Here is a 27,338-nt window from a genome sequence, read left to right on the forward strand (position 1 = left end):
TCCTGTGGTGTTGGTCCGAAAAAAGGATGGCTCTGTCCGCTTTTGTGTTGATTACAGAGCGCTCAATAAGATCACGAAAAAAGACGTATATCTGTTTCCACGCATGGATGATGCACTGGACTCCCCACAAGGCGCAGAATATTTCTCCAGCCTCGACCTCTGATCCGGGTATTGGCAAATACTTATGCGCGAAGCAGACAAGGAGAAAACAGCGTTTGCGACGCCTGACGGGCTTTACGAATTCAACGTCTTGCCTTTTGGCTTATGCAACGCTCCAGCAACAATCGAGCGCATGATAGACACCGTCTTATGTGGTCTCAAATGAAAAACTTGTTTATGTTACTTAGGCGACATCGTAATTTACTCTTCTACTTTTCCTCAGCACCTTAAGCGTTTGGACGAAGTTTTAACGTGCATTTCGAACGCTGGTCTACAGCTCAATACAAAGAAGTGCCACTTCGCGAGCACAAGCATCAAAGTATTGGGTCACCTTGTCAGCAAAGATGGCGTTCGACCTGACCCCGACAAGGTTGCTGCCGTAATTAGTTTTCCACGTCCGGGCAATCACAAACAATTGCGAAGTTTCGTGGGCCTGGCGTTTTACTTCCGCCGCTTCATCCGTCACTTTGCTGCCATTGCGGGGCCATTACACAAGCTTCTGACGTCAGAAACGGCTTTCGCGTGGACTGACGAGTGCTAGTGTGCTTTCTAAGCCCTTAAGCGTGCTCTGACATCAGACCCCGTCCTCCGTCACTTCGATGAGAGTGCATCCGCTTTCTGCACACAGATGCCAGTGGCCACGGAATCGGTGCTGTCCTCCTCCAGCGCGATGAAACATTGCGTGAGCGACTAGTTGCGTATGCCTGCCCCGTACTAACACCTGCGGAGCAGAACTACTCGATAACAGAGCAGGAATGTCTCGCTGTCGTTTGGGCAATCCAGAAATTTCGACCTTAGCTTTATGGACGCCACTTCACTGTGATCACCGACCACCATGCCCTATGCTGGTTGTCCTGAAGAATTTGTCTGGGCGCCTCGGTCGCTAGATACTGCGTTTGCAAGAGACACTTTTGACGTTGTGTACAGGTCTGGCAAACAGCATCAGGATGCTGACGCTCTCTCTCGCTGCCCTCTGCCACTTTCATCTCCAACCACGAATCCTCAATGCCCCTCAGGTGATCAAGCGGCTTCCTCTTCACCCACGTTGTCACCCCTGGCAGTTGCTGGGTCACTATCTTTAAACTGCAGCGCACAGTTTGCCGCGTGCCAACGTGACGACACCTACTGTAACCGCATCATCGGATACTTGAATGGCTCGTCTTCTCCACCTAATGCCAGACTACGTCGTCAGCTACGGCAGTTCAAGCTAGAGAACGACGTCCTGCAGCGCTATACTTACAATGCGGATGGGCATCGGTGGGTGCCAGTACTTCCCCGTTCACTGCGGAAACAAGTTCTCGAAGCATTGCACGACGACCCATCAGCTGGACACTTAGGATTTCAAAAGACCTAGAACCTCATTAGGAGCCGTTTCTTCTGGCCTGGTCTTTCTACCTTTGTGGCTAATTATGTCGCTTCTTGCACACTTTGTCAACGCCAGAAACGACCAACTTCAGCTCCTGCTGGCCTATTACAACCCACTCCATGTCCCGATACACCTTTTTGTCGTTGTCGGAATAAACCTCGTCGGGCCACTTCCCGTAACGCCAGCGGGCCACCGCTGGATCGTCACAACTGTCGACCACCTCACACGATACGCGGAGACTGCTCCTCTACGCACTAGCTCTGCATCAGACGTTGCCGCCTTCTTTTTAAAGCCATTGTGTTGCCTCATGGTGCACCTCGCGCGTTGTTGAGTGACCGAGGCAAGGCCTTCCTGTCCACAGATCTCGATGAAATCATAAAAACTTGTGGCACAGTTCATAAGACCACATCCGCTTACCACCCGCAGACAAATGGCCTGACAGAGCGATTCCACCCGACTCTAATCGACATGATATCCATGTACATCGGGCCGAACCACAATAACTGGGACAAAATCTTGCCGTTCGTAACATTTGCACCCAACACCGCTGTTCAACGAACCACCGGGTATTCACCATTTTTCCTCGTCTAAGATCGTGTGCCGACATTCACCATTGACGCCTGTTTCTTCAATGTAACGACAAAAACGTCCACGACTACGCCAGAACATTTCGTTTCCAGGCTCGCTGAGGCACGGCAACGTGCTCAACTCATCACGGAGGCCAGTCAACAAGACCGCAAGCAACGCTATGACAGCTTCCGTCGAGACGTCACTTTCCGTCCTGGAGATGAAGTATTACTTTGGACGCCTGTTCGTACTCCAGGATTGTGTGAAAAGTTTCAGTCACACTTTCTCGGACCTTGCGTTATTTCTGAACAGGCATCTCCTGTCAATTACCTTGTCACTCCCGTCGAGGGTTCCTCGGACCGTCGTTACCGTGCCTCCAAGATAGTTCACGTTTAACGTCTTAAACCCTTTACTTTGTTCGCCGTACACTTCCCGCCCAAGTCTCGGCCGGGCCGGCTGCTCAAGTGCGCAAGGAAAATAAGTGTGAGCATTGTTTATACGTACTCATCATCACTAGTCAAGCTTAGGCTGTGGGGCACATACTCGAGACAATAAAGAATAGTCTTGAGGGTACTGGACGCCATCTTAGTATATATATATATATATATATATATATATATATATATATATATATATATATATATATATATATATATATATATATATATATATTATACAGATCTGGTGAGGTGCCATCTCCCCTTTTCTTTTACTGTCACGAGCCAGAAAACATCGACCATTTTTTACTTATTTGCCAATGTTTTACAAGCCACAGGAAGAAAAATTTAGAAACTACATTAGGAAAACTAAACACTACTTTCACTTCTTAAAATTATATCTCTTTTGTGGCTTCTTCTCTAGGCCACAGCCACAGGTGGGTATGGGTAGCATTTTGTGAATTTCGGAGACACAAGAAAATTTGCTTAGTGAATTTTCTTCTATTAGTATTGAAATTCTAGTTCTTTGGAATCGCCAATCGTCTATTCATTTCAATTATTAGTTATTTACCTGATTTATTCGTCAGTCACCCTAAAATAATCTGCTCTAATATTCTTTAGATGACCAATTGTTTTTCCTTCATCATAATTTGAAAACTGTTTTCCCCATTACAATATTCACAGATTTAATGGTCAAGCCGTCGTTGTAGGCACGAGCCAGAGCACAAACACTAACCAGTTGTAGTTGCACTTATTCTCCCTAGTTGGCGCCTGCTGGGTCTGCCTTCCTCGTAACAATATTTCTAAGGACATATACACTCAACGATATCTATTAGGCGATTCGTACGCTAGACATGGTTACAAACTACTACTACTACTACATTAACTAATACTGCTACTACTGCAGAGTAGGGAACGACCCCCAGCCTAAAGAGCATCGCTCCTAAAATAAAGTTTAAAAAAGCTTCGGAACAACGCTGCCATTTCTGCTAAGGTTCAATAACATATTCGTTTACATTATTCTGTTGACACCTTCTATGCCATGGCAGTTACTGAAAATTTGATATTGTGCATTTCTCAGAATAAAAGCATTGGGAAAATTTTGTACATTTCCTCCTCAAAACAAGATGCACAAACATCTTGCACATTAAGGCAGTGCTCTACTTCACGCACAGTATAATTATTGTTACGAAGTCGTGACGTGCGCCAAGGCAGCAGACTCGTTGATTATATGAAACTCTTTATTGGGGCCGCACTTGTGGCCAACAAACAAAAAGTAAGATTAAAGCGATACACACTGACGCCATAGCGGCGAACAGATCGTTGGCCGTCAATCAACTGACAAGCGGTGAAGCATGCCGGCATTTATACACTTTCCACTGAACATTGTTGTGTTATCGCTAGTGGCTACGTACGTTCCAGAATAATCTGAAAGGTTCACAATTTGGGCCTATTCTTGACATAACGATCTATTACATCCTGGAAACTTCTCTAACGATGTAGGTGCGGATTGCGCTGAACATAGTGTAATGGGGAGTAACAAAACTTGAAAAAAGGAACGCGGCTATATTATGTGTGTCACGTCGGCATCTGTACTTCATACGCCGCTGGTTTCAGCTTTTCGGCATCTCGTATTAGATAGCGTCTAATAAGGTTATTTATACCTGTGGCTGCTGACATTTTTATAAAATTGGAGTGGCTGCCATATATATCGCCGCAAGTGTTCAAGCTCTGGTACCGCACATCGCTTGCTTGGTTGATAATAGTTTTTTTCGGACTCGCACTTTTATCCATACTCCAGACTGGCGATAGTTTCATCTATGATAATTCACACTTTTGTTCATTGAAGAAAATCTCTGATTTTTGTTGCTTGCTATTGTTTCAATGTATTCAAAGGCCGCTTTATTCAATATTTTTCTATTTTGTTAGTCCGCAGTTTTCCTTTTCTAAATTGGCAAATAATTACTGTTTTTCTTGTACAAATTGAAAATTTGCCTGCAAGTACAAATATAACAGCAGCAAAATGAAAATAAGCACCTCAATTCATAAAGAAAAAACTTTACTGCTGAACACATGTTGCAAACGACACCCGAGCATGGTAAATCATGATGCTTCTGATCTGTCATTGAGAGCTTTGAAATAAAGGCACATATAGAAGCAGTTGACTGCCCCGCCGCGATGGTCTAGTGGCTAAGGTACTCGGCTGCTGACCCGCAGGACGCGGGTTCAAACCCCGGCTGCGGCGGCTGCATTTCCGATGGAGGCGGAAATGTCGCAGGCCCGTGTGCTCAGATTTGGGTGCACGTTAAAGAACCCAAGGTGGTCAAAATTTCCGGAGCCCTCCACTACGGCGTCTCTCATAACCATATGGTGGTTTTGGGACGTTAAACCCCACAAATCAATCAGAAGCAGTTGACTATTCGCAATGTCTTTAAAAGGTTGAGTCAGAAGTGCATGACTAGTGAACTTTTGGATTCTGCGCATCTGATTTTTGTTGTTATTGTCCAGTTATGATTTGAAACACTGTTTAAAACAATATTGAAATCATTGCTTAGTCTGAATGAGGGCTACCGCTTTATCTAGGCTCATGTAACCCGGAGTTTTTGATAATACAAACTTTTTGATAATTAAAACAATATCTAAAGGTCTCTTGGACTTTTAAATAATGAGGGTCGACTGCATATTTTATTCCTCGCAACGTAAGTCTCCACTTACCTCTAAGGGCATCTTCCAGAGCGTAACATTATTTTCGTATTGAGATAAAACTGCACTAGCGGGCCAGAGCGTAGTGCGACTAACGTAGGCCCGGGGATCGTTTTCTATGTATTTTAATTTCTTTGAAGTCTTGGACTAAGGCCCGAATCTGCATTTTGAAATACTCTGGTCAATCCATTTCAGGAAAGGAATCCTTCGAATAGAAGCCACACTCTGCTCAATGAGAATGAACCTATCATGGGCGTGTAAGTATCACATGCACCAGTACATATCTATAGAATAATTGAAACATAGGTAACACGTGCGTTGTTACTTCTCAACTTTATATATAGTAAAATCACGAGCATTCATGACTATTTTATAGCAGTTTTCTTGGTGAAGATATGCGGCGAAAAAAAATCCGAGCAGGTCTCACGCCTTGTAGGAGTAAGTGTCATATAAAGCAGTCAGTGAAAACGGGTCATGACATATTTGTCTTGGTTTTAACCCAAGAATAACGAAGCTATTAAGTTGAGTGCACTTTTTTCATCTTGTACTTGGATACTATCCCCATCATAAACAGTTATGCAACACAGAGTTTGGGTAACTTCCAATAATTATGAAAAAACTTCCCAACAGATGAGTAAGCTCCAAGGAGATAAGTAGGACCAATCATGAAACTACTCCCACCACTAATGAGCTTGTGCCATATATATTGAGTGAATTTTACCAGAAACTACTTTTCTTAACCTGAAATAAAGCAACAGATAGCCTAACAAACGGTTGCCAAGCGACGGTGGCCAGCCTAAGATCCTGAGCATGCACACTTCAAGAATACAAAGGAACGGCAATACAGGGGTGGCTGCGAGAAGATCACAAAGCAATGGAGAACCTGCTCCAAGGACGACTTACGCGCGGGGTGTCTGTGAATGTCTTTGGTTTAAATTGAAGCTTTCTGCGCTGAAAATATTCTTAGACGTTACCCACCATCAGACAGCCGAACCTTAGGAACAAGTATTCACCTTTAAAAACTTACAAACAACCAAGAAACAACCTTCATAACCCAGAGAAGACTTGGAAACAACCTGAAAGAGGCGACATTTTACTTCGGAGTCATTAAGTTCAACTCTTCAATGCTTGCGCATTCTAGTTATCTCTAATACACGCAAGCTTTGCCATTTTTTATAAAGTTCCCAGCATCTCAGAGCCTCGGCCTCTCACCCATCCATGCAACTCATGTTGTGTGATCCCGCTCACTCTAAATCACAAAATGCAGGCCATAACAAAAATAAAACACTTCAAACCGTATTCAAGGGAAGGCAAAGTAACTGCCAGAAATAAATTACGCTATCTCTGGCTCACAAAGACCATGATGTGATGCAAAGCAGCATTGGGGGCTGCTTAGGCCGTTTGCCGTTTGCCCTGGGCCCCTGTAGTCCGGAGTTGGGGGTCACTTTGCCGCATTTAGATTGCACATCGGCGCATCGAGCCTTTCACTGCTTCACCCACAGAGCAAAGCCATGGCCTGCAAGGGACGCTCATCGGCATACTTTCGAAACGCGGTCAGTGTTCTGCTGGAACGCAGGCAGATGCAGGTGCGGCGTGAATCGGAGCAGACGCATGCTTCACAAGCTCTGTGTTTTGAGAATCACTGTGTGCGCAAATTCTGAACTACGACGCCAGACCGATTATCCCTCGATTCCGCAAGTGAAAAGAAGTCGGTGGACATCAAAACATCCAGTCGGGCTAATTATCTCGAACTTTTATTGGTGAAAAACCTTGGTGAATGTGTGAGACTCTGCTAAGCCTCGGGTCCGGCAGCAAGTACAAACGCGCGACTGCTGCTCAAGCCATCTCGACGCAACATGTGCGCCCGTCATTCGTGTTCACGACCCAGAAAGCATGCAAGTTCAAGAAATTCAGCTGGCCACTCGATCATCAGCCCATGTTTCGCTTTATTACGAAGGGGTACTTCGAGAAAGGCGTCGCAACCACCCAGGCACTCGCACACCTCCGACGGACGTAGAGACACTGACAACCTCAAGCTGTGCAACAGGAGCTAGTTCCACCCTTTCGGGGGGTCAACCAAGCAAGAACATAGGTACACCATGCTACTCGCCTCGCATGGCTTCCGATGAATAGATGATAGTCATCAAACGCAAGTAGGCTTCCAACTTAAAGCAAAATAGAGGCAGAGGCAGCATCGGCAACCGCATACGGGCAGCCATCTCTCAACGTAGCATCGCTGCAGAAGAAGCCCTGAACCTGACACACCAATACAGCCTACACCCACTGTGGGAACAGAACCTCATCATCGTCACCACCAAAGATGAGTGTGTGCTGCGCATCCTCCTCAGCTTGGAGCAGCTGTTGTTGACCGACAAAACCATCAACTTGCAAGCTTAACTCAAGGCAACTTACAACATTGGGAAAGGCGTAATCCGACTGGCGAATGCATTCACCACTGATTACATTCTGGCAAAAACTTCCTCGCCTAACAACGCATTCATCGGGGCCCGGAGGCTTGGCTCGAACAATATAGTAACTCTCACATTTGAGCACACCAATATCCCGAGGCTCGTCTTCTGCCTCAACGAAGCCACCTTAGCACAGCAGTACAGGAAAACCAACGCAGTTTGTGTTATTTGTGGAAACCTGGACATCAAACGAACGTGTGCCCTGCGTCCATGCCGGAGACCAAACGGCGTTCGCTTTGTGGCAAAACTGAACTGCACAGGTCGCACCCACACATGTACCATCAAGCTGTGTGCTCTGTGGCGGGTCACATGCTACCGCCACTCGCAACTGTCCGCGCAGATATTGCCAATGAGCCTTCGCCAATCCTTTCGTCCAGCAGGCTGCCCAAGCTCTCGACCGCAGCCGGACACTGTCTACTGACCACAAGGAATCACAAGTAAGCAGCAACGTGGCTGGCAACGATACCAGTGCCACATCATCCCAGCCTTGATCCATGAAGCGGGCGTCGTCCCGATCCAAATCACGGTTCCAGTTCAGGGGAGCACAGTGAGCCCATAGGCACAACGGGTATGACAAGACTTCTACACCGCCATTCCTTGGCCTTCAAGCCAACGAGTCCTCAGATGAACTGGGCATCAAAGGTGGCCTCCCAGAGTAACCAAAATAGATATCAAACTTCAGAATCTCCGTTATTCCAACAGCTCCTAAGCACTATTGAGAAACAGAATTGAACGCTAGCCCAACTGCAGCAGATAGTTCCACAACAGAAGCAGGAAATGGACTGTCTTCCACAGGCAACTACACAAATAAATCAATATCCCAGACATCTGCAGCTTCCACAGACTGCGAGAGGCCCGTGTTACCTTCTAGGATGACAGAAAGGGACATTTGTTTTACCCAATGCAGCAGTTTGACCTCGCATAATCAAGCGTCAATAGTCTACAAGCTGGACAAGGCCCTGGGAGAGAAATTCAGAGCTTTTACAGCAACTATAACTCGGATGGTAGAGCCATCAACTTTAAGTCACGTCACCACACTCGAAGCTAGGATTGCACAGCAACTTCGTGAACTTACAATGCATTGCATCACTCAGGTGGAATTTATAATCATCATCATCATCGTCGTCGTCATCATCATCATCATCAGCCTGACTACGCCCACTGCAGGACAAAGGCATCTCCCATGTTCCGCCAGTTAACCCGGTCCTGTGCTTGCTGCTGCCAATTTATACCCGCAAACTTCTTAATCTCATCTGTCCACCTAACCTTCTGTCTCACCCTAACTTGCTTACCTTCTCAGGGAATCCAGTTAGTTACCAGGCAGAATTAATCATAGCCAAATACAATCGACAGGTTTCACAACTTCATGAAGGCAAGCATCTCAAGGGGGTGAAACAGCTGCCCGGGCGGCGTGACAGGCCAGCTACTGCCCTATACATCAATCTAGATAGCGACGACGTCTCCACCTTGCCCCGTAATGGCTAGCAGAAGTCCGCAGTTTTTAATAATACCTTGGAATTGTCGCAGCTTGCGCCGTAAAGCAGCCTTGATACATGACCACATAAAACCTTACAATCAGTGCCAGAAGTAATAACTTTACAAGATGTCGGTCAACACGCAGCCGAACTTTCGATGTATACGGCTTACGCTAGTGCCAACGGTATATCAGCAGTTACGTTCGTCAATAACCCTGATGCCACTCTACAGCACGACCTTGCCATCAGGGGCGCTAGCTTGTATTATGTATTCATTCAATTTCTTCCGCGCAAAAAGTACCGTAATTCAATATACGTTCTAAATATATACAGTCGCTCACGGGACCGACACCATAGGTTTGCTGAGGTCATCTGGAAGGCCAAAGCAATAGCTGAACGCGCTCTTATGCTAGGGCTGGATGACTTCAATGCCAAACATGCAGACTGGGGTTACTTCGTCGAAGATGCGAAAAGGCGCAAGTTACACAATCTAGTGATCGTAGAAGGGCTCACGCTACTCACGGACGTGGACTACCTCACGCAAATCGGCAACAGGGTATCACGAGACACATGCCCAGACTTTACAATGGCTCTCAACGCTCGGCAACTAAAATGATTAAACTCCCGGGGAGCGCTGGGAAGCGACGATTCTCTCATTCATACTACCCTGACATATGGCCGTCATAAAACACGAGATAAATCAGTCCAACTGTTAGAATGGCACACTTTCGGTAAAACGGAGAACTTTCCATTTAACAAGCCGCCCGATCACTATGAAGAATGGTCACAAGCACTCATTCGGCAGAGGAAGAAAGTGACCGAACAAATCAAAATCGACCGGGGAACACCAGCAGTACATCAGCACCTGCTGCACCTCTGGTATTCAAGACGTCAGCTGACCAGGCGATGGACGCACCAGCAGCTTAACCGCAAGCTAAATCTTCGCATCGCGGAAGTAACAGCACAAGCAAAAGAATATACCAACAAACTTGCAAAAGATAATTCGCAAAGTGTGACGCACTCACGGGCGCATTACACACTAAATCGGCCTTGCAGTTACTCCGGTCTTATTGTCCAGACGAATCACGCGCAGCCGCCCACCAAAACCATCAGCAAGCAATCCATGCTAATGCAGTAGACACTGCTGAACTACTTCAAGGTCTAGAGAGCAAATACATCAATGTATCCGTGAGCGCTGACCACGTTTTCGATTACAAAGGAATCACGAACCCGCAAATGGACCGAGATTCCCCGGCTGCGAAGATGAGAGCGGCAATATATATAAAGCGTCGCGGAATGGCCCGAGGTCCTGCCCAAACTACTGCCACCTTAATGACCAACTTAAACGGACCCTGCAACACTCTTTTGAGCATAGTCCAAACTGCTGCTGATTGGTAGTAGAGCCTCCCGGCAACATGTGAACCAGATAGTATAGCGCAGCACGCTGCCTAGAATTCACATTGAATTAGCAAAGTCGGCTAAAAATTGCTCTCTCAATTCTCAACCAATCACGCAGCCAGGCCAAAAATCACTTGTAGTTAGCCAATCTCTGCGCCATTGGCTCATTTGAACATGGCGCGCTCAGTCATTGGAGAGATTGCCACGGGAGGCCGTCACTTATCCACGCGTGCATGCGCAATCGCAATGAAAAAGCCACGTATTCAAAGGAAATAGAAAAAGTACTCAAGGTCACAAGGCGTCTTAAAAGTTTTGTGGCGTTGAATTTGTGAAGCAATACGCTTTTCCAGTAAAAATTTTATGGTTACCTAAAAAAGTGTTAAGGACCCTTTTAAGTGACGATGTGCTCAATATATTTACTAATCTGATTAATAAGCATTGAGTCGATGGCACACTTCCTCAGGAATGGGAAGCGGCCGAAAACCTTCATTCTTAAACATGGAGAACCGAACAACATAGACAACCTCCGTTCCATTTCCTTAACCAGGCTACAGGTAAGGTCAAGGAGAAGGCACTGTACGTTCGCCTCACTGAATCAATGGAGGCTAAGGACTTTTTTTCCGAATACCCAGCTTTGTTTTAGATATCATTTATGGGCACAGGATTATCTATTTTATCTAAAGCACGACGTAATCAATCGTCCCAGTGGAGTCACGCAACAGGAGCGTGCCATCCTGGTGATAGACTTTGAAAAAGCTTTTGATAATGTCCGGCACTCAGCTAACATGGCTAACCTGACTAAAATAGGAAGCGGCCAAGGCGCATACAATTATGCACCTTGGCCGCATAATATTTTAGCGTAGATACAATGCATGATAATCTGACGATTATCATCATGGAGTGTGCAGTGGAAGTTGGAGGCAGGGTAGTCAGACAGGACACACGCAAGCTTTCCCAGGAAACGAAGAATCTCATTAGAAAACGTCAAAGCATGAAAGTCTCTAGTAGAACAGACAAAATAGAACTCTCAGAGCTTTCGAAGTTGATTATTAAGCGTAAGTTATCCGATATGAGAAGGTATACTACGGAGAGAATTGAACACGCTCTGAAAAACGGAGGAAGCGTCAAAGCAGTGATGAGGAAAATTGGGATAGGGAAAAATCGGATGTATGCGCTGAGGGATAAAGACGGCCAAATAACTACCAACGTGAATAGAATAGGTAAAAAAGCGTAAGAGTTTGACAGAGATCTGTGAAGTAGCCGGGATAACCACGACTTTAATACAATAATTACTAGCAGTAACCTAGATTACACCCCACCAGTAAGGATACAAGAAGCCAGAAAAGCCTTGGAAAGCATGCAAAGAGGCAAAGGTGCTGGTGAGGATCAGGTAACATCAGATCTGCTGAAAGATGGAGGACAGATTGTGTTAGAAAAACTAGCCACCCTGTTTACGAGTTGTCTCCTGACGGGAAAAGTACCACAGTCTTGGAAGAATGCTAACATCATCATAATGCATAAGAAAGGAGATGACAAGGACTTGAAGAATTACAGGCCGGTCAGCTTGCTTTCCATAGTATGCAAGCTATTTACAAAAGTAATTGCTAACAGAGTTAATAAAACATTAGAATTCAATCAGCCGAAAAATTAAGCAGGATTTTGAACAGGCTGCTCAACAATCGAACACATTCATACTATCAATCAGGTATTAGAGAAATGCTCAGAATATAACCAACCACTATACATAGTCTTCATAGATTACGAAAAGGCGTTTGATTCAGTAGAAATATCAGCAGTCATGCAGACATTGCGAAATCAGGGCGTTGATGAAGCATATATAAACATCCTGAAAGAAATCTTCGGGGAATCAACTAACATAGTGCTTCATAAAGAAGGCTACAGAATACCAATCAAGAAGGGTTCAAGGCAGGGAGATACAATCTCCCCAATGATATTTACCGTGTGCTTGCAGGAGGTTTTCAGAGGACTAGAAGGGGAGCAGTTAGGGATAAGAGTTAATGGAGAGTACCTTAGTAACCTGCGCTTCGCCGATGACATTGGATTGCTGAGTAACTCAGGGAACGAATTGCAACTCATGATTACGGAGTTAAACAAGCAGAGCAGAAAGGTGGGTCTTAAATTTAATCTGCAGAAAACGAAAGTAATGTACAACCTCAGAAGCGAGCAGTGCTTTGAGATACGTAAGGGTCCACTTGAAGTTGTAAAGGACTGTGTCTACTTAGGGCAGGTAATAACCGCGGAGCCAAACCACCACATTGAAGTAACTACAAGAATAGGGATTAGTGGAGCATATTTGGCAAGCACTCTCAAATTATGCCAGGTTGATTGATACTATCCTTCAAGAGGAGAGTTTAGAGCAGCTTTCCTGCCGGCACTTAGCTACGAAGCAGAAACATGAAAACTTACAAAGAGGGTTCAGCTTAAACTGAGGACGACGCAGCGAGCATTGGTAGGTGTAGCCTTAGGAGACAAAAAGAGAGCAGAGTGGATTAGGGAACAAGCAGTGTTTAAGGATATATTAGTTGAAATCAACAAGAGGAAATGAACATGGGGCGGGCATGTAGCGCGTAAGCAGGACAATCGCTGGTCATTAAGGGTAACTAAATGGATTCCCAGTGAAGGCAAGAGGGATAGGAGAAGAGAGAAGGTTAGTGGGTAGATGAGATTAAGAATTTGCACACACACACACACACACATATATATATATATATATATATATATACATATATATATATATATATATATATATATATGTGTGTGTGTGTGTGTGTGTGTGTGTGTGTGTGTGTGTGTGTGTGTGTGTGTGTGTGTGTGTGTGTGTGTGTGTGTGTGTGTGTGTGTGTGTGTGTGTGTGTGTGTGTGTGTGTTGTAGCAAAACGAGGGCACAGACACATCACCCGTTTCTGGTAGGCCTGTGCTATTATATCACTTCATAAATTTCTTCCTTTCACTCGCCCAGTTAACGATCAAGCCCTTGTGGTTCTCTTTCTTGTCACAATGGCGCCGACTGCGAGCATGGTAGGCTGCCGACACCTACAATGTCTCCTCTGCATGGCATAGGCTGTTCCAGAGTGGCCAGATTCTGCTACCCTGCCTTCACCCGGAAATTTCCAGATCAGGTTCCAGTCACCGATACCGACTATCTCGTAGTGGTCGCAGGTATAAGATGCACTGTGCTCTGCCTTAGAGTGTCGCCGACAATCGGTCTGCCTGAAAGCGCCGACAATTCATCGTGAGCTTCTTTACAGCGCATTACCTCAGCCGCCGCCAATTCTGCGGCGCACTTGTTTTACTTACTGAACGATAGATGCGAACATTGTCAAACGTAGATGCGACGTGCGCGTTGGTTTTAAAAGGCCTTTTACTGCTTGGTAATGCCTGGCTGATTAGTGACTGGTCTCACGGGAAAAATGAGTTTGGATTGACTTGGTCCTCATGTGACACACTGGTAGTCCGAGTTAGGTGCTCCCTGTCAGATGTGAACTACCATGCCACTGGGTGTGGCTTGTGCACATCAGCTTGTTATGGTTCGGATAAATTGGAACGATAAGCGATACTTCGTTGCCTGCATGACAAAATGAATAAACGTTCGACAAGCGATGCATTGTCTGTCACTTTATTTGTTCCAAAGGTGTGGCTCCACGCAGTAGGTAGGCTTTTGTGTATTGGGCCATGAATTCGTTTTCTGCGGAATGCCCAGGTTTTCACGCGACAATGACCTCTTTCTCTGAATTTTTTGTAGGTCAGGCCTTCAGAGTGCCTGCTCGTGGCGTTAGGGCCCCTTATCTGAGTATGTCTGATAGAAATAAGTTGTCCTAATTTCACCATGTAATAGAAAGACTTGTCACCACTTTTTCATTGGCTGCAAATGCGGTATAATCACAGCATGCATCGCAGACTGTATCATGTTAGTTACAGACACAAAGTTCGAGGGTTGAAGTGGTGGGCCTTACCTATGTGGTTGGTGGGCGCGGCAGGTTCTTAAATGGGCTGCCGGTAAGCTGAATGTGCAGTTGTTGTCTTGCGGTGCGTCTCATCCTACGCTTCATCCTCGATAGCAGCCATGTAGGATTGGGTAGTCATGGACCGGTGATAGTTACTCCGTTCAAAACAGCTATGAGCTTGCTGCTCCAGTCTGCAGAGTTCTGATACCGCACGACTTCGTATATATGCCATGCCACGGCAGTATTTCTGAGATGGTATTTGTCCATGCACGGCTTGTTTATGTCCATCCAGACCTCGTCTTCTCCGACAGCATTTACAGTCGCCGCCCATTTCTCGGCGCCGTTTTGGAAGCCACAACAAACCGGTGGTCTGAAAGCAGCCGATGGTAGGAATGCGGCAGGTGAACCTCCGAAGAACGATGACGTCACGTAGCCTAGTTGATATAAATGCCGCGAAGCTGTACCAGAACTCTTTGAGACTCTCGGGTGAGTTATTCTCATGGTGTTCGAGGCGTCTGCGGCAAACACGGAACCAATCGCGTGCAGGTCGGCACTGTCAGGGCCTTGGCCTTGATGCGCAGTCGCGCGATAATTCAGAAAAGCTCGGTGGTGCTTTCGGTTGATACATATGCGTTGATAGTGGCTAAAGTGCTGATTGACTATCGAGGCAGGCGTTGTCCTGGTGGGAAGCGTTAATGGCATTTCCACGCAAATGTAGCCCTTGCACTGTCTTTGTCGCATCACGGCAAGAGTGACCTTGAGCCATCGAGAAGGCCTGGATGTTGTCCTACCATTTGTAGTGTTCTTGAGAACAAAATCGTATAATAGAAGGCGGTTTTCTTCTCTATCTTTCTTTCTCTTTATATATATATATATATATATATATATATATATATATATATATATATATATATATATATATATATATAAAAGGCCGGCAAGAAGACATAAGATGACGAAATGATCAGCCTGGACAGCGCCCACGGTTCCTCCAAGGAGGACGACGTCGAAGCGGCTGCTCTTTTGTTCTGTTAATACAGACCTCGTTTTCTCTGGTCGCACCGTCGTTCTGTATCCTGTTATTAAATGCGAAGCATTTGTTAGCAAACTTCGGCGACTTTGAGCGTATTTATCTATCTAGCCACCTACGCCTTTTAGCTCTCCTGGCCGTTTCACTAATTGTATCAATAGCAAACGAGGTATGGCATAACATGACTGTATGAAGAACATATTTGACCAGTCACAACATGAAAAGCATGATATATATGTCATGAATGTCAGGATTTACATTTCATGGTCCCCCAGCTCTTGCGGTGGTTTAGTTCACATGACATATTGCAAAACTGGTATGGTATGACATTATTACATGGCGAACACAAGCGACAGACTCTAACATGAAAATCATGACATGCGTGTCATGCAATAACAAGACTACATGCCACGGTCATGATGCACTGGCGGCCGTTTCGCTAACTTCCCTTGCACCAAATTTTATATTACGGAACGTGAATGAATCACGAAGGTATGATACTGGTGCAAACATAATAAACATGCGATGCGTGTCAATGTCAACATGACTACATGCCACGCACATGATGCACTCACGACTATTTCGCTTGCGTCACATGTACCAAAGTCGATATCACGTGACGCGAATGGACGATATAGGTAAATGACAAATCCCAACATGATAATTACGACATGCGTGTCATGTAACAACAAGATTACATGCCACACTTATAATGCGCTCGCGGCCGTTTCACTAGCTTCACATATGCCCAATTCGGGATTACGTGGCCTCAATGGATGACAAAGGTATGTGACTGGTGGAAACATGATTATAATGAGATGCGTGTCATGTGAGAACATGTCTGCCTGCCACAATCAAAGCAGCAATACATTTCGACGTCACGCGGTGCACGTGCTCACTGGCGTTCATTTCGTTGCGTCACGCCGGCGTTGCCACGCCAGGCGCCGGCACTTCCATATATTCGCAGGCGTGCGCCGCGCTTCGTTGCTTTGATGCATACACGTTTCAGCGCGTCCGACATCGTTCTGTCACGAAAAGAGGGAGAAGTAGTGTTCACGAAAAACATGGAGAAGTAGTGTTGTCTGGGTAAAGCATCGGCGCGAAATGCTGCATGTCGCATTTCGCGCCGGTTGCCGACGGGCCACGCCGATGGACGCTGGTCGCGCCTGGCGCCAGACTATCGAGAGCTCGCGTTTTGCTAACGTAGCGTCACTGTGCCCAGCGTGCACGCACGTCAACGCTACATTGGAGTATATTGAACCCCTTCATGATGCGCTCGCTTCCATTTTGCTAGCTCCACATATACCAAATTTGGTGTTTCATGACGTAAGTGAATTACAAAATATATGACTGGTGCAAACATTATAATCCTAACACGCGTGTCATGTAAGAACATGACAACATACCACGCGCACAGCATGGTCGCGGCCGTTTCACTCACTCCATATATTCTAAATATGGTATCACGGGACGTAAATAGACGACGAAGGTAAACGACGCATCCAAACTTAATAATCATGATACGGAAGCGAGGTATGGCGTCATTTACTTCAACCTCGTAAGATTTTGCTGATTTTAAAGTGACATACATCAACATTTCTCATTTGGGCTTCGCATATCATCGATTCCCACTCTACGTAGAATCTGTCTTATTTTTCACTTCGCGACATTGGTGGAGCTGCTGGACTTCTCCTACTAATGCTTGGGACACCACTGCGCCCTGGCGCTTTGAGTCCGCCATCTCAACCCGTTTCTGCAGTGGATACTCGCGTCCACCGTTACAGTCACCGACAGCGAGGCCTTAGTCCCGAGGCAATCCCACTCGAACTTCTCCAGGAACACACCGTGCCTGGAGTATTGGCTACTGGAGGACCTTCACAGCTTACTATTGATCAGCCTTTAATTCTCTAGACCTTCCATGGTCAGGTTTATGAAGACGTTGAGGACTGATTAGCCCGGTATAAGCGAGTAGCCAAGACCAACCACTGGCCCACTGAACAAAATCTATCGCGCGTCTAAGGTAAAAAACTCCGACATTTGATGAGGGGCGTCAAAGAAGAGCTGTTTGCCGGTCTCCTACGCAACCCTCCAACAAGCGCAGCGGAACTTGTCAAAGAGGCTACAACAATCGAGCGAGCACTGCAGCAATGGCACCGATACCATGACGAAGCAAACAGCACATCTCCCAGCCTCTCTGCTTTGACTGCCGGCAGTGAATATTCTCTGCGTGAGCTCATTCATGAGGTCGTTCGGGAGGAGATCCTAAACTTCCTTGTAACTTCGCAAGAAAATACCATGGATTGCGTTGCAGAAGTTGTGCGGCAAGAACTCCACCAGGCATTTTTGGTGCTCGAATCGCTCTCAGAGTGATCTGTTATCTATGCATCCGCCGTCCATCAACCCACTCCATTGACGTACAACTCGTCACCACTGGCTTATCGCGGCATCAGCCAAGCGCCTTACAACGAGCCATGGGCCCCAGCTTCGAATCCGCCGCAGCCGTATCCACAGTCTAACGTGCCTATACAAACGTCACCGATGTACACTCTGCCGACATCTGCATCTTGGTCGCAAAGGATGCCCACCAGTCGACCATTCATACGTAAGACGGACTTGTGGCGCAAAGTCGACCGTCGACCGCTTTGCTTCCATTGTGGGGACACCAGCAATATTTTCCGCAATCGCCCGTACCATGACCTTAGACATCAAAACTTTCTACAAACCTCCCCTCGTGCTTATTTCGATAACCGCAGTGACAGCTGTGCAGGCCCGCAAGCAGAGCAATCCGATGTGCCGTATCGTCGACGCCGCTTTCCTTCACCTGCACTAAACTTGCCACAGCAGCGCAGTTACGCTGAGGTGGCCCGGGGCAGATCTCCTAGCCCTCGTCGGGGAAACTAACAGCAGTGACCTTTGGGGGGAAAGTTGCCGCCCGTCGAGATGCTATCACCCCCCCCTAACATCTTCTCTACGACGCGATACGACGAATGACACCACGGATCGTACGACGGATGATACCATGGACGATGCGATGTCAGTAGCGAAGGTGTGTGATGATACCATGGACACACCTTCAATGTCAGTAGCGAAGGTGTGTGGCCTGACTCTGAAAAAATAGCTGCCGTTACGAATTTCACAGCGCCAACTGACGAAAAGGTGGTGAGACGGTTTTTAGTACTGTGAGCGTGCTACCGACGCTTCATTGAGAACTTCTCGCACATTGCCTCGTCGTTGATCTACCTTACCAGAGAAGACGTCACATTCGTATAGAATGAAGAACAGTAAAGTCATTCAACGAGCTGCGACAACGCCTTCAGAAGCCACCAGTCCTCGCACACTTTGATGATGACGCCCCAACAACAGTGCACACCGACGCTAGCAATGTCGGCTTAGGAGCTGTACTCGTGCAGCGGCAGGATGGCATCGAACGAGTAATCACTTAAGCGAGTGAAACTCTTTCACGTTCCCAAGAAAATTATTCCACCACATAAGAATAGTACCTTATGGTGGTGTGTGCGGTTATAAAATTCCGCCTATATCTGTATGGTCGTCCTTTTAATGTTGTCAGCGACCATCACTCCCTCTGCTGACTGACAAATTTTAAAGACCCTTTATGAAGCTTGGCACGCTGGAGCGTGAAGGTTCAAGAACTTGACGTGACGGTAGTCGACAGATTGGGGAAGTGCATTCAGACACTGATTGCCTTTATCGTGTGCCATACGAACCTGCGACGGCAAAATATGACTATACAGCCTTTGTCCTAGTTGTAAACACGGCAATTGTCACACAGCTGCAACGAGACGGCCCAGAACTAGAACCCAAAATACGTTTCTTGGAGGGTCGCACTTCAGCTGTACCTAAACTGTTTGCGAGAGGGCTGTAGTCATTTTGCTTGCGCAACGACGTCCTGTATAAGATGAACTTCACGCCACACGGTAACGCCTACTTACTCGTCGCCCCAACATCTCTAAGAAGCAAAGTACTACAGGCATTTTACGATGAACCAACATCTGGTCACTTGGGTTACACGAATACGTTATGCAGAGTGAGGTGGAAATACTTCTGGCCAAGTCTGACGGTGGCCATTCAACACTATGTTCGGACGTGCCTTGATTGCCAGTGCAGAAAAGTCCCACCCGACAAACCAGCAGGCTTCCTCCATCCTATCGACGTGCCTGCTACTCCATTCGCTCAAGTCGGAATGGATCTTTTGGGCCCATTTTCAACCTCATCGGATGGTCGCAGATGAATTGTAGTAGCCACCAACTACCTCACTCGTTACGCCGAAACCAAAGCTCTGAAGATGAACATGGCAACTGAAGCAGCCCAATTTTTTGTAGAGAATGTGGTGCTGAGGCATGGCGCTCCCATGCCATCCAGTGGTAATAACTGACAGGGGAACTGCATTCGCAGCCTAACTATGACAGGCAGTTTTAAGACTTAGTGGCACATCCCGCCGGCGAACGACAGCGTATCATCCGCAAGCTATTGGTCTTACGGTGCATCTTAACAAGACACTTGCGGATATGCTCTGCATGTACGTCAATATGGAGCATAAAACCTGGGACGAGATCTGCCATATGTCACGTTCGCCCATAACACGGCTCATCAAGAAACAACAAGAACAACACAATTCCGCCTTTTTCATGGTGGTGAAGTCACCACTTTGCTGGATGCTACGCTGCCGCACGAATGCGAAGACGCCAGAAAGGATGCTGATTATATCACTCAGCTTGCTGAAGAAGCCCTACAACTTGCACGCCTACGTATTAGTCGCCAGCAGGACTACGATTCAAGACGGCACAACCTTCGTCGCTGACCAGTCTCCTACAAACCAGGAAAGAAAGGTTGAATATAGACTCCTATTCCGCGTCATGGCTTCTCAGAGAAACTGTTAATACAGTACCTCGGTTCCTGTGAAGTTCCACGACGCGTCAGTGACATTATATATGAGGTTGTTCCTGATACTGCGCACTCCTTAAGGCGTCGAAGGTATGCCCCAGAAGTTGTGCACGTGGTACGGATGAAGCCTTATTTCTCTCAATGAACTCATGCGTTTCCCACGAGTACAAACCAATTTGATTGTAAAGCATCGAGACGATGCTTTCTTGAATGGGAGGCTAATGTCATGGCTAAAGGCCATGACGTTAGAGCACAGAGCGAGTTGTTTCTCGCAAAAGCTTACAAAGCCTTCCTACCAGAACCAGTGAAGTCAGCGCAAGCCAGGTCAGAAATATTACAACCCATTCACGACTCCCCAGAAGGCGGACACACCGGCCAACAAGCCACACTCCCGAAACTACAAGAACGTTTTTGGTGGTCGAAGATGCAAAGTAGCATCCGTTCTTACGTCGCCAGTTGCCAAATTTACCAGCAGTTTAAGCGACTGCCTGGGTGTCAACCTGGATTAATAACACCAATCCAGATACCCGAAACAACTTTCTACACGATTCGCATTGATTACATGGCACCTCTACCCACCACCACTGCGGGAAACCGTTACGTCATTGTAGCAGTAGACTACCCGTCAAAATACGTGGAAGCGGAGGCCATGCCATCTTTAGCATCTACTTACCTAATCAACTTCCTCAAGCACCGATTTGAATGGAGACATGGCTTACCAAAAAAAGTTAATATCTGATCGAGCTACAACGTTTCGGAGCGGGGAACTGAAAAAGTACCTTTGCCCGGCAGGCGTGCAGCACCACTTCGCATCCGCGTTTCATCCTCAAGCAAATGGCCTTACTGAGAGAACCAACCAGACCATCCAGGCACGATTCGCTCCATATACGAAGGCAGGGAAAAGAGGAGAGACCGACTGGGACGTCCACCTTCCGTCAGCCGCTTTTGCGATTAACACGGCACTGCGGACTTCTACCGGGGAACCGCTCTACGAAATTGTTTATGGGAAAGTACCACAGCTGAAAGCGGTCCTCAGTCTGGATGCTCCCATTATAATTCCAAGTGCCAACGATCGCAAAGCGGCCTGTCAGAAGATCCGAACTGAGGCGATCAAGAAAGCCACCCACGCACAAGAAAATCAAAAGCGCCACTATGACAGACGCCGCAGACTCGCTCCTGCTTACAACATCGGTGACGAGGTCTGGGTGCAAAGGGGCACCAGCGGGCCTGGCAAGAAGCTACTCCCTAAGCTCGACGGGCCATTCATAATTACTCAGCGTGTAGGAGAAAATGCCTGGCGTGTTAACATCTCAGATGCGACCTTCCCTTTTGATTAACGCAAAAGAAATAACTTTGCCGTGCATGTGTCGCGCTTGAAAAAAGTAGTCGGACTGCTGCAGATGCAATGAACTGTGATTTCTTTTTTTTGTTGTCAGGTCCGCAGTGTGGCCGAATGTAACGAAGAGTGGCGTGGCAGCTGTGCGCCATGGGCTGAAAAGCGAGAAGCGAGGAAGAAGAAGCAGAATAGAACAGCTTGCCCGACGAACGGGTGCTGTGTCTGTCTCGCTATATATATATATATATATATATATATATATATATATATATATATATATATATATATATATATATATATATATATATATATATATATATATATAGGCAGGCATAGTGGTTGAGTGGCCGTAGCGTTGCATATAGTCTAGTAGATCCTCCGTGAGCGGTCACAACGTGGTTTATTTCGACGTTTTGGCCTAGAGTCTGGCCTTCATCAGGAAGAAAGATACAGTTTGTCGGTGCTCAGCTTTATACAATCTCAAATCAGAGGGCAAGGAAAGAGGGGAAAAAAGGAAAGAAAAAAAGAAAAGAAAAGGAAAGAAAAAAAAAGAAAAAAGAGATAATAATATACGGTGGACGCCCCTCGGGTGCCCCCCTTCCACTTTTCCTTCCACTTCCCTCCTCATCTCTCTCCCCCTCTCCCCTTCACCTTTCTGATGTCAGCGGTCTGTGTATGTTTCCGTTCACTAGCGCATTCCTCCCGATCAGACGGCCCCTACTGGCACTGGCGGTTCGGTGTGGGGCAAAAAAGAGCTTTTCAGGGGAAGTTATTAGAATCAAAACGAGTAAGAACATGTCTGCCTGCCACATATATATATATATATATATATATATATATATATATATATATATATATATATATATATATATATATATATATATATATATATATATATATATATATATATATTGTTGCGGTACAACGCGAATAAAACACAGATAGACCTTGGGACGACGAAAGGCAGCGTGTCCTGAACAGCTCAGTCACAAGATCGTCTTCTTCAGCCTCGAGAGAAGCTAGAGGCCCACTACCTCGTGCCCACTAAATGCCCCATCATCGTTATCGTCCACATGTAGACACGCGTCATTTGCCTCTCTCCCAAAGAGCATCGCCCCGATGCGCAGTCTGTAATGCAGTTTTTTTTTCTAAATTAAAGTATCATGCAATCACTCGCTGACGTAGGGTTTCATGCGGACTACGTGAACGAGTTCAGGATGGTGCTGGCGACGCCTCGTACTATACGAACAGTCGGGAACAACTTCGTAAGTGACATCGCTCAGTCGTCGCACAACTAGGTACGGTCCAAAGTATCTTCTTAAAAGTTTTTCGGAAAGTCCTCGTTTTCGTATGGGCGTCCAAACCCATACTTTGTCGCCAGTTTGGTAGACGACTGTTCTGCGGTGAGCATTGTAGCGGCCTGCATCGTAGTCTTGCTGCTGGCTGATCCGTAAACGTGCAAGTTGCCTACCTTCTTCTGCGCGTTCCGTAAACGTGTCGGCGTCCGGGACGATGTCGTCGCCTTCGTGCGGTAACGTTGCATCTAACATGGTTCGTACTTCCCGTCCATGAACGAGGCTGAAAGGTGTCATGCGGGTCGTTTCTTGCTTGGCCGTGTTGTATGCGAACGTTATGTAAGGCAAGATTGTATCCCAGTTTTTGTGTTCGACGTCAACGTACATCGAAAGCATGTCTTCAATGGTTTTGTTTAGACGCTCTGTCAGCCCGTTTGTTTGTGGGTGGTATGCGGTGGTCTTACGATGCGTTGTTCCACTCAGCATCAAAACATGGTCCAAAAGAGCTGCTGTAAATGCGGTTCCTCTGTCTGTGATTACGACGGTTGGTGCACCATGCCTCAGTACAATATTCTCGATAAAAAATCTTGCCACCTCCGCTGCTGTACCTCTCTGGATAGCCTTTGTCTCGGCATAACGGGTCAAATAATCCGTCGCGACGATAACCCATCGGTTGCCTGCAGTAGAAGTAGGGAGTGGGCCCAAAATGTCCATGCCGATCTGGTGGAATGGAGTCATTGGGACCTGTACGGGTTGCAGGAGGCCAGCTGGTTTAGTTGGCGGTGACTTGCGTCGCTGGCAGTCGAGACAGGTACGGACGTGGTGCTTCACGGCTGTGGTTAGTCTTGGCCAGTAATACCTTTGCTGTACCCTGGCCAACGTTCTTGTGTAACCCAAGTGGCCAGAGGTAACCTCGTTGTGGCATGCTTTCAGTACTTCGGTGCGAAGGGCTGCTGGGATGACGAGCAGATAGGCAGATCCCGTCGACGAAAAATTTCTTTTATAGAGTACTCCGCCACGTAAACAAAATGATGACAACGCTCTTGCGAAAACTCTTGGCGCCTTCCGAGATCTGCCATCCAAGTAGGTAATTAAGCCAAGCAACTCAGCGTCGTCTCGTTGTTGCTGCGCAATGGTGGTCGTGTCGAGGACACCGAGAAATGATGTTTCCTCCTCCTCGGGTAGGGTTGCCGACTCAATGGGTGAACGGGACAAACAGTCGGCGTCCATATGTCGCTTCCCTGACTTATGTACGACTGTCATGTCGAATTCCTGCAGCCTGAGACTCCAACGCGCTAATCGGCCGGTAGGGTCTTTAAGATTAGTTAACCAACACAGTGAGTGGTGGTCGCTAATTACTTTGAAGGGGCGGCCATATAAATACGGACGAAATTTTGTAACCGCCCATACCACGGCGAGACACTCCTTCTCAGTCGTGGAGTAATTAGCCTCAGCACGTGTTAACGTTCTGCTTGCGTAAGCGATGACCCTTTCTGCGCCATCTTGCTGCTGCACAAGCACAGCTCCCAGACCGACATTGCTAGCATTGGTGTGAAGCACCGTAGGGGCTCTCTCGTCGAAGTGGGCAAGGACTGGGGGTGTTTGTAGTCGCTGGCGAAGATCGTTAAAAGCAGCTTCCTCTTCGTTATTCCACTCAAAGGTGACGTCTTCTCTTGTTAGGCGAGTTAGTGGTGATGCTATGCGTGCGAAGTCCGCGATAAATCGTCGATAATACGCGCAGAGGCCGAGAAAGCGTCTGACAGCCTTTTTATTGGTCGGCATAGGGAACTGTTCTACGGCTGCGATTTTTTCAGGATCGGGACGAATACCAGCATGACTGACGACATGACCAAGAAATCGCAGCTCTTCGTAGCAAAAGTGGCACTTTTCAGGCTTCAACGTCAGGCCCGCGGACTGTATGGCTCGTAAGACCACCTCAAGTCTTTCAAGGTGCTCGTCAAACGTCGCGGAAAACACTATGACGTCGTCGAGATATACTAAGCATGTTTTCCACTTCAACCCAGAAAGCACAGTATCCATGAGTCTTTGAAAGGTAGCAGGGGCTGAGCACAAACCGAATGGCAAGACCTTAAATTCATATAACCCATCTGGTGTCACAAAAGCGGTCTTCTCGCGGTCTCTCGGGTCCACCTCGATTTGCCAATATCCACTCCGCAAGTCCATTGAAGAGAAGTATCGAGCATGTCGAAGTCTGTCGAGAGAGTCGTCTATACGCGGTAGTGGATATACGTCTTTCTTGGTCACCTGATTTAGCTTCCGGTGGCACGTCGACCGTCAAACCAAGGTCGTTGAGGACGGAATGAATCACCTCGATGCCAGCAATGACGGGCAATATGTCCTGCACCTCCGCAGTGAAAGCATAGTGGACGCCTGTCCACGGTGCGCCATGCATCTGTTTTCCGGGTCGGTGGACGCGTCGATGCCCATGGGGTGGCTGTGGATGGCTGGTTGTGTGGCTGTAGCGTAGGTGTTTGATGCAGTGTCTGCTCTTGCGGTGGATACGAAGGGGCCATCGGCACCTGGTGGTACAGCGTCGGCATAGCGGGTGGTGGACGTCGGAGAGCGGCAGCGTAGCTCATAGGACGCTACTGAGCATCAGGACTAGCCGTAGACAACGCTTGGTGGATTTCATCGCGTACGACTTCAGCGATCGATGCGATGGGATTTTCAGCAACAGGATTCCGCAACTTCTGCAGTTCCTCGCGAACTATCTCCCTAATCAAGTCTCGCAAGCAGCTCTGACTCTCAGACGTCATGGCGGTAGCCTTGATTGGGACATTGCAGGACATGCGGTCATATTGCCTGCAGCGTTGATGAAGGGCCCGCTCGATAGCCGTAGCCTCCTTAATGAAGTCAACCACGGTAGTCGGAGGGTTGCGCAGTAGCCCGGCAAAAAGCTGCTCCTTGACACCGCGCATGAGGTAACTCAACTTTTTATCTTCCGTCATGTGCGGGTTAGCTCGTTGAAAGAGACGAGTCATGTCCTCGGCAAACATTGCAACGGTTTCGTTGGGTTTTTGAACCCGTAGCTCCAATAACTGCTGCGCGCGGTCCCTTCTATCGATATTGGCGAAGGTATCGACGAACTTCTCTCGAAAGTCGGGCCAAGCTGACAGATTGCCTTCTCTATTTTCATACCAAGTACGAGCACCGTCGTCAAGGTAGAAATGGCGCGCCAAAGCTTTTCCTGTTCCGACCAATGATTTACCTTGGCAACACGCTCATAGTGGTCAAGCCAGTCGTCAACGTCTTCATGGGCACCGCCACTAAAGCGATCGGGAACGAGGGGTTGAAAGAGGGTCACCTGAGATGGGTGCGTCGGAAAGCTGCCTTGGGGCACCTGTTGCGAGCTTGCGTTGGCCATTGGTTGAGCTGTGCGGTGCCTAGCAGGTTCCGGCGAGTGAGTCAGCTCTGGCGCGAGGCCTCGCAACCGTCGACTGGAGCGATGCACCGGTGTTTCTACAGGTGACAGTGCGTTTGGACTCGATGAGCGGCTCCCAGCGGGCGTGTGGAGCATCAGACAGGGTTGCGGCCCAGCACCTCCACCAGTGTCGCGGTACAACGCGAATAAAACACAGATAGACCTTGGGACGACGAAAGGCAGCGTGTCCTGAACAGCTCAGTCACAAGATCGTCTTCTTCAGCCTCGAGAGAAGCTAGAGGCCCACTACCTCGTGCCCACTAAATGCCCCATCATCGTTATCGTCCACATGTAGACACGCGTCAATATATATATATATATATATATATATATATATATATATATATGTGTGTGTGTGCGTGTGTGTGTGTGTGTGTGTGTGTGTGTGTGTGTGTGTGGTGCGCGTGTGACGTAAGAAGTTAGTGATTGTTGGTAGATGCCGATGAAGAAGTCCCTAGGAATAAACATGGCGTATGAGCCAGGCGACGTCTTCCACATCTAGTGTCACACGAGCCGACAGGATGAAGACCTGTCCACAGCTCATCAACCTTACATCATTCACGAAGCCACCGGCATTACGCCTCAACTGAATATCGACCACAGAAGAGGTGATCTCAGGCGCATGCAGTTACCGGCATCTGACAGAACCATCGACTGACCTTCCCATCCCCAAGTACACCGGATCAGCAGGCGATGGACCTGTAGAGGACTGTTCGAGCTCCGCGCTACCGCTGCATCATGGCCGGAACGGGAGATGGTTACAAATTTCAGCGACTACATGACTGGTGAGGCATT

The 27,338-nt window shown here is 47.3% G+C and overlaps 1 protein-coding gene across 6 annotated transcripts in view; it reads left to right on the plus strand.

The window, feature by feature from the left end:
- The window catches only part of LOC142767517 (japanin-like-RA1), a 227,720-nt gene that overhangs the window by 115,394 nt on the left and 84,988 nt on the right, over positions 1 to 27,338 (plus strand). For all 6 annotated transcript variants that reach the window (XM_075869323.1, XM_075869324.1, XM_075869328.1 and 3 more), the window contains one exon: positions 5,428 to 5,489. In XM_075869323.1, the coding sequence (XP_075725438.1) occupies positions 5,428 to 5,489 (62 nt within the window). The remainder of the gene's footprint in view (positions 1 to 5,427; positions 5,490 to 27,338) is intronic.

The sequence above is a fragment of the Rhipicephalus microplus genome, chromosome 7, assembly GCF_043290135.1.
Source record: "Rhipicephalus microplus isolate Deutch F79 chromosome 7, USDA_Rmic, whole genome shotgun sequence".
NCBI lineage: Eukaryota > Metazoa > Arthropoda > Arachnida > Ixodida > Ixodidae > Rhipicephalus > Rhipicephalus microplus.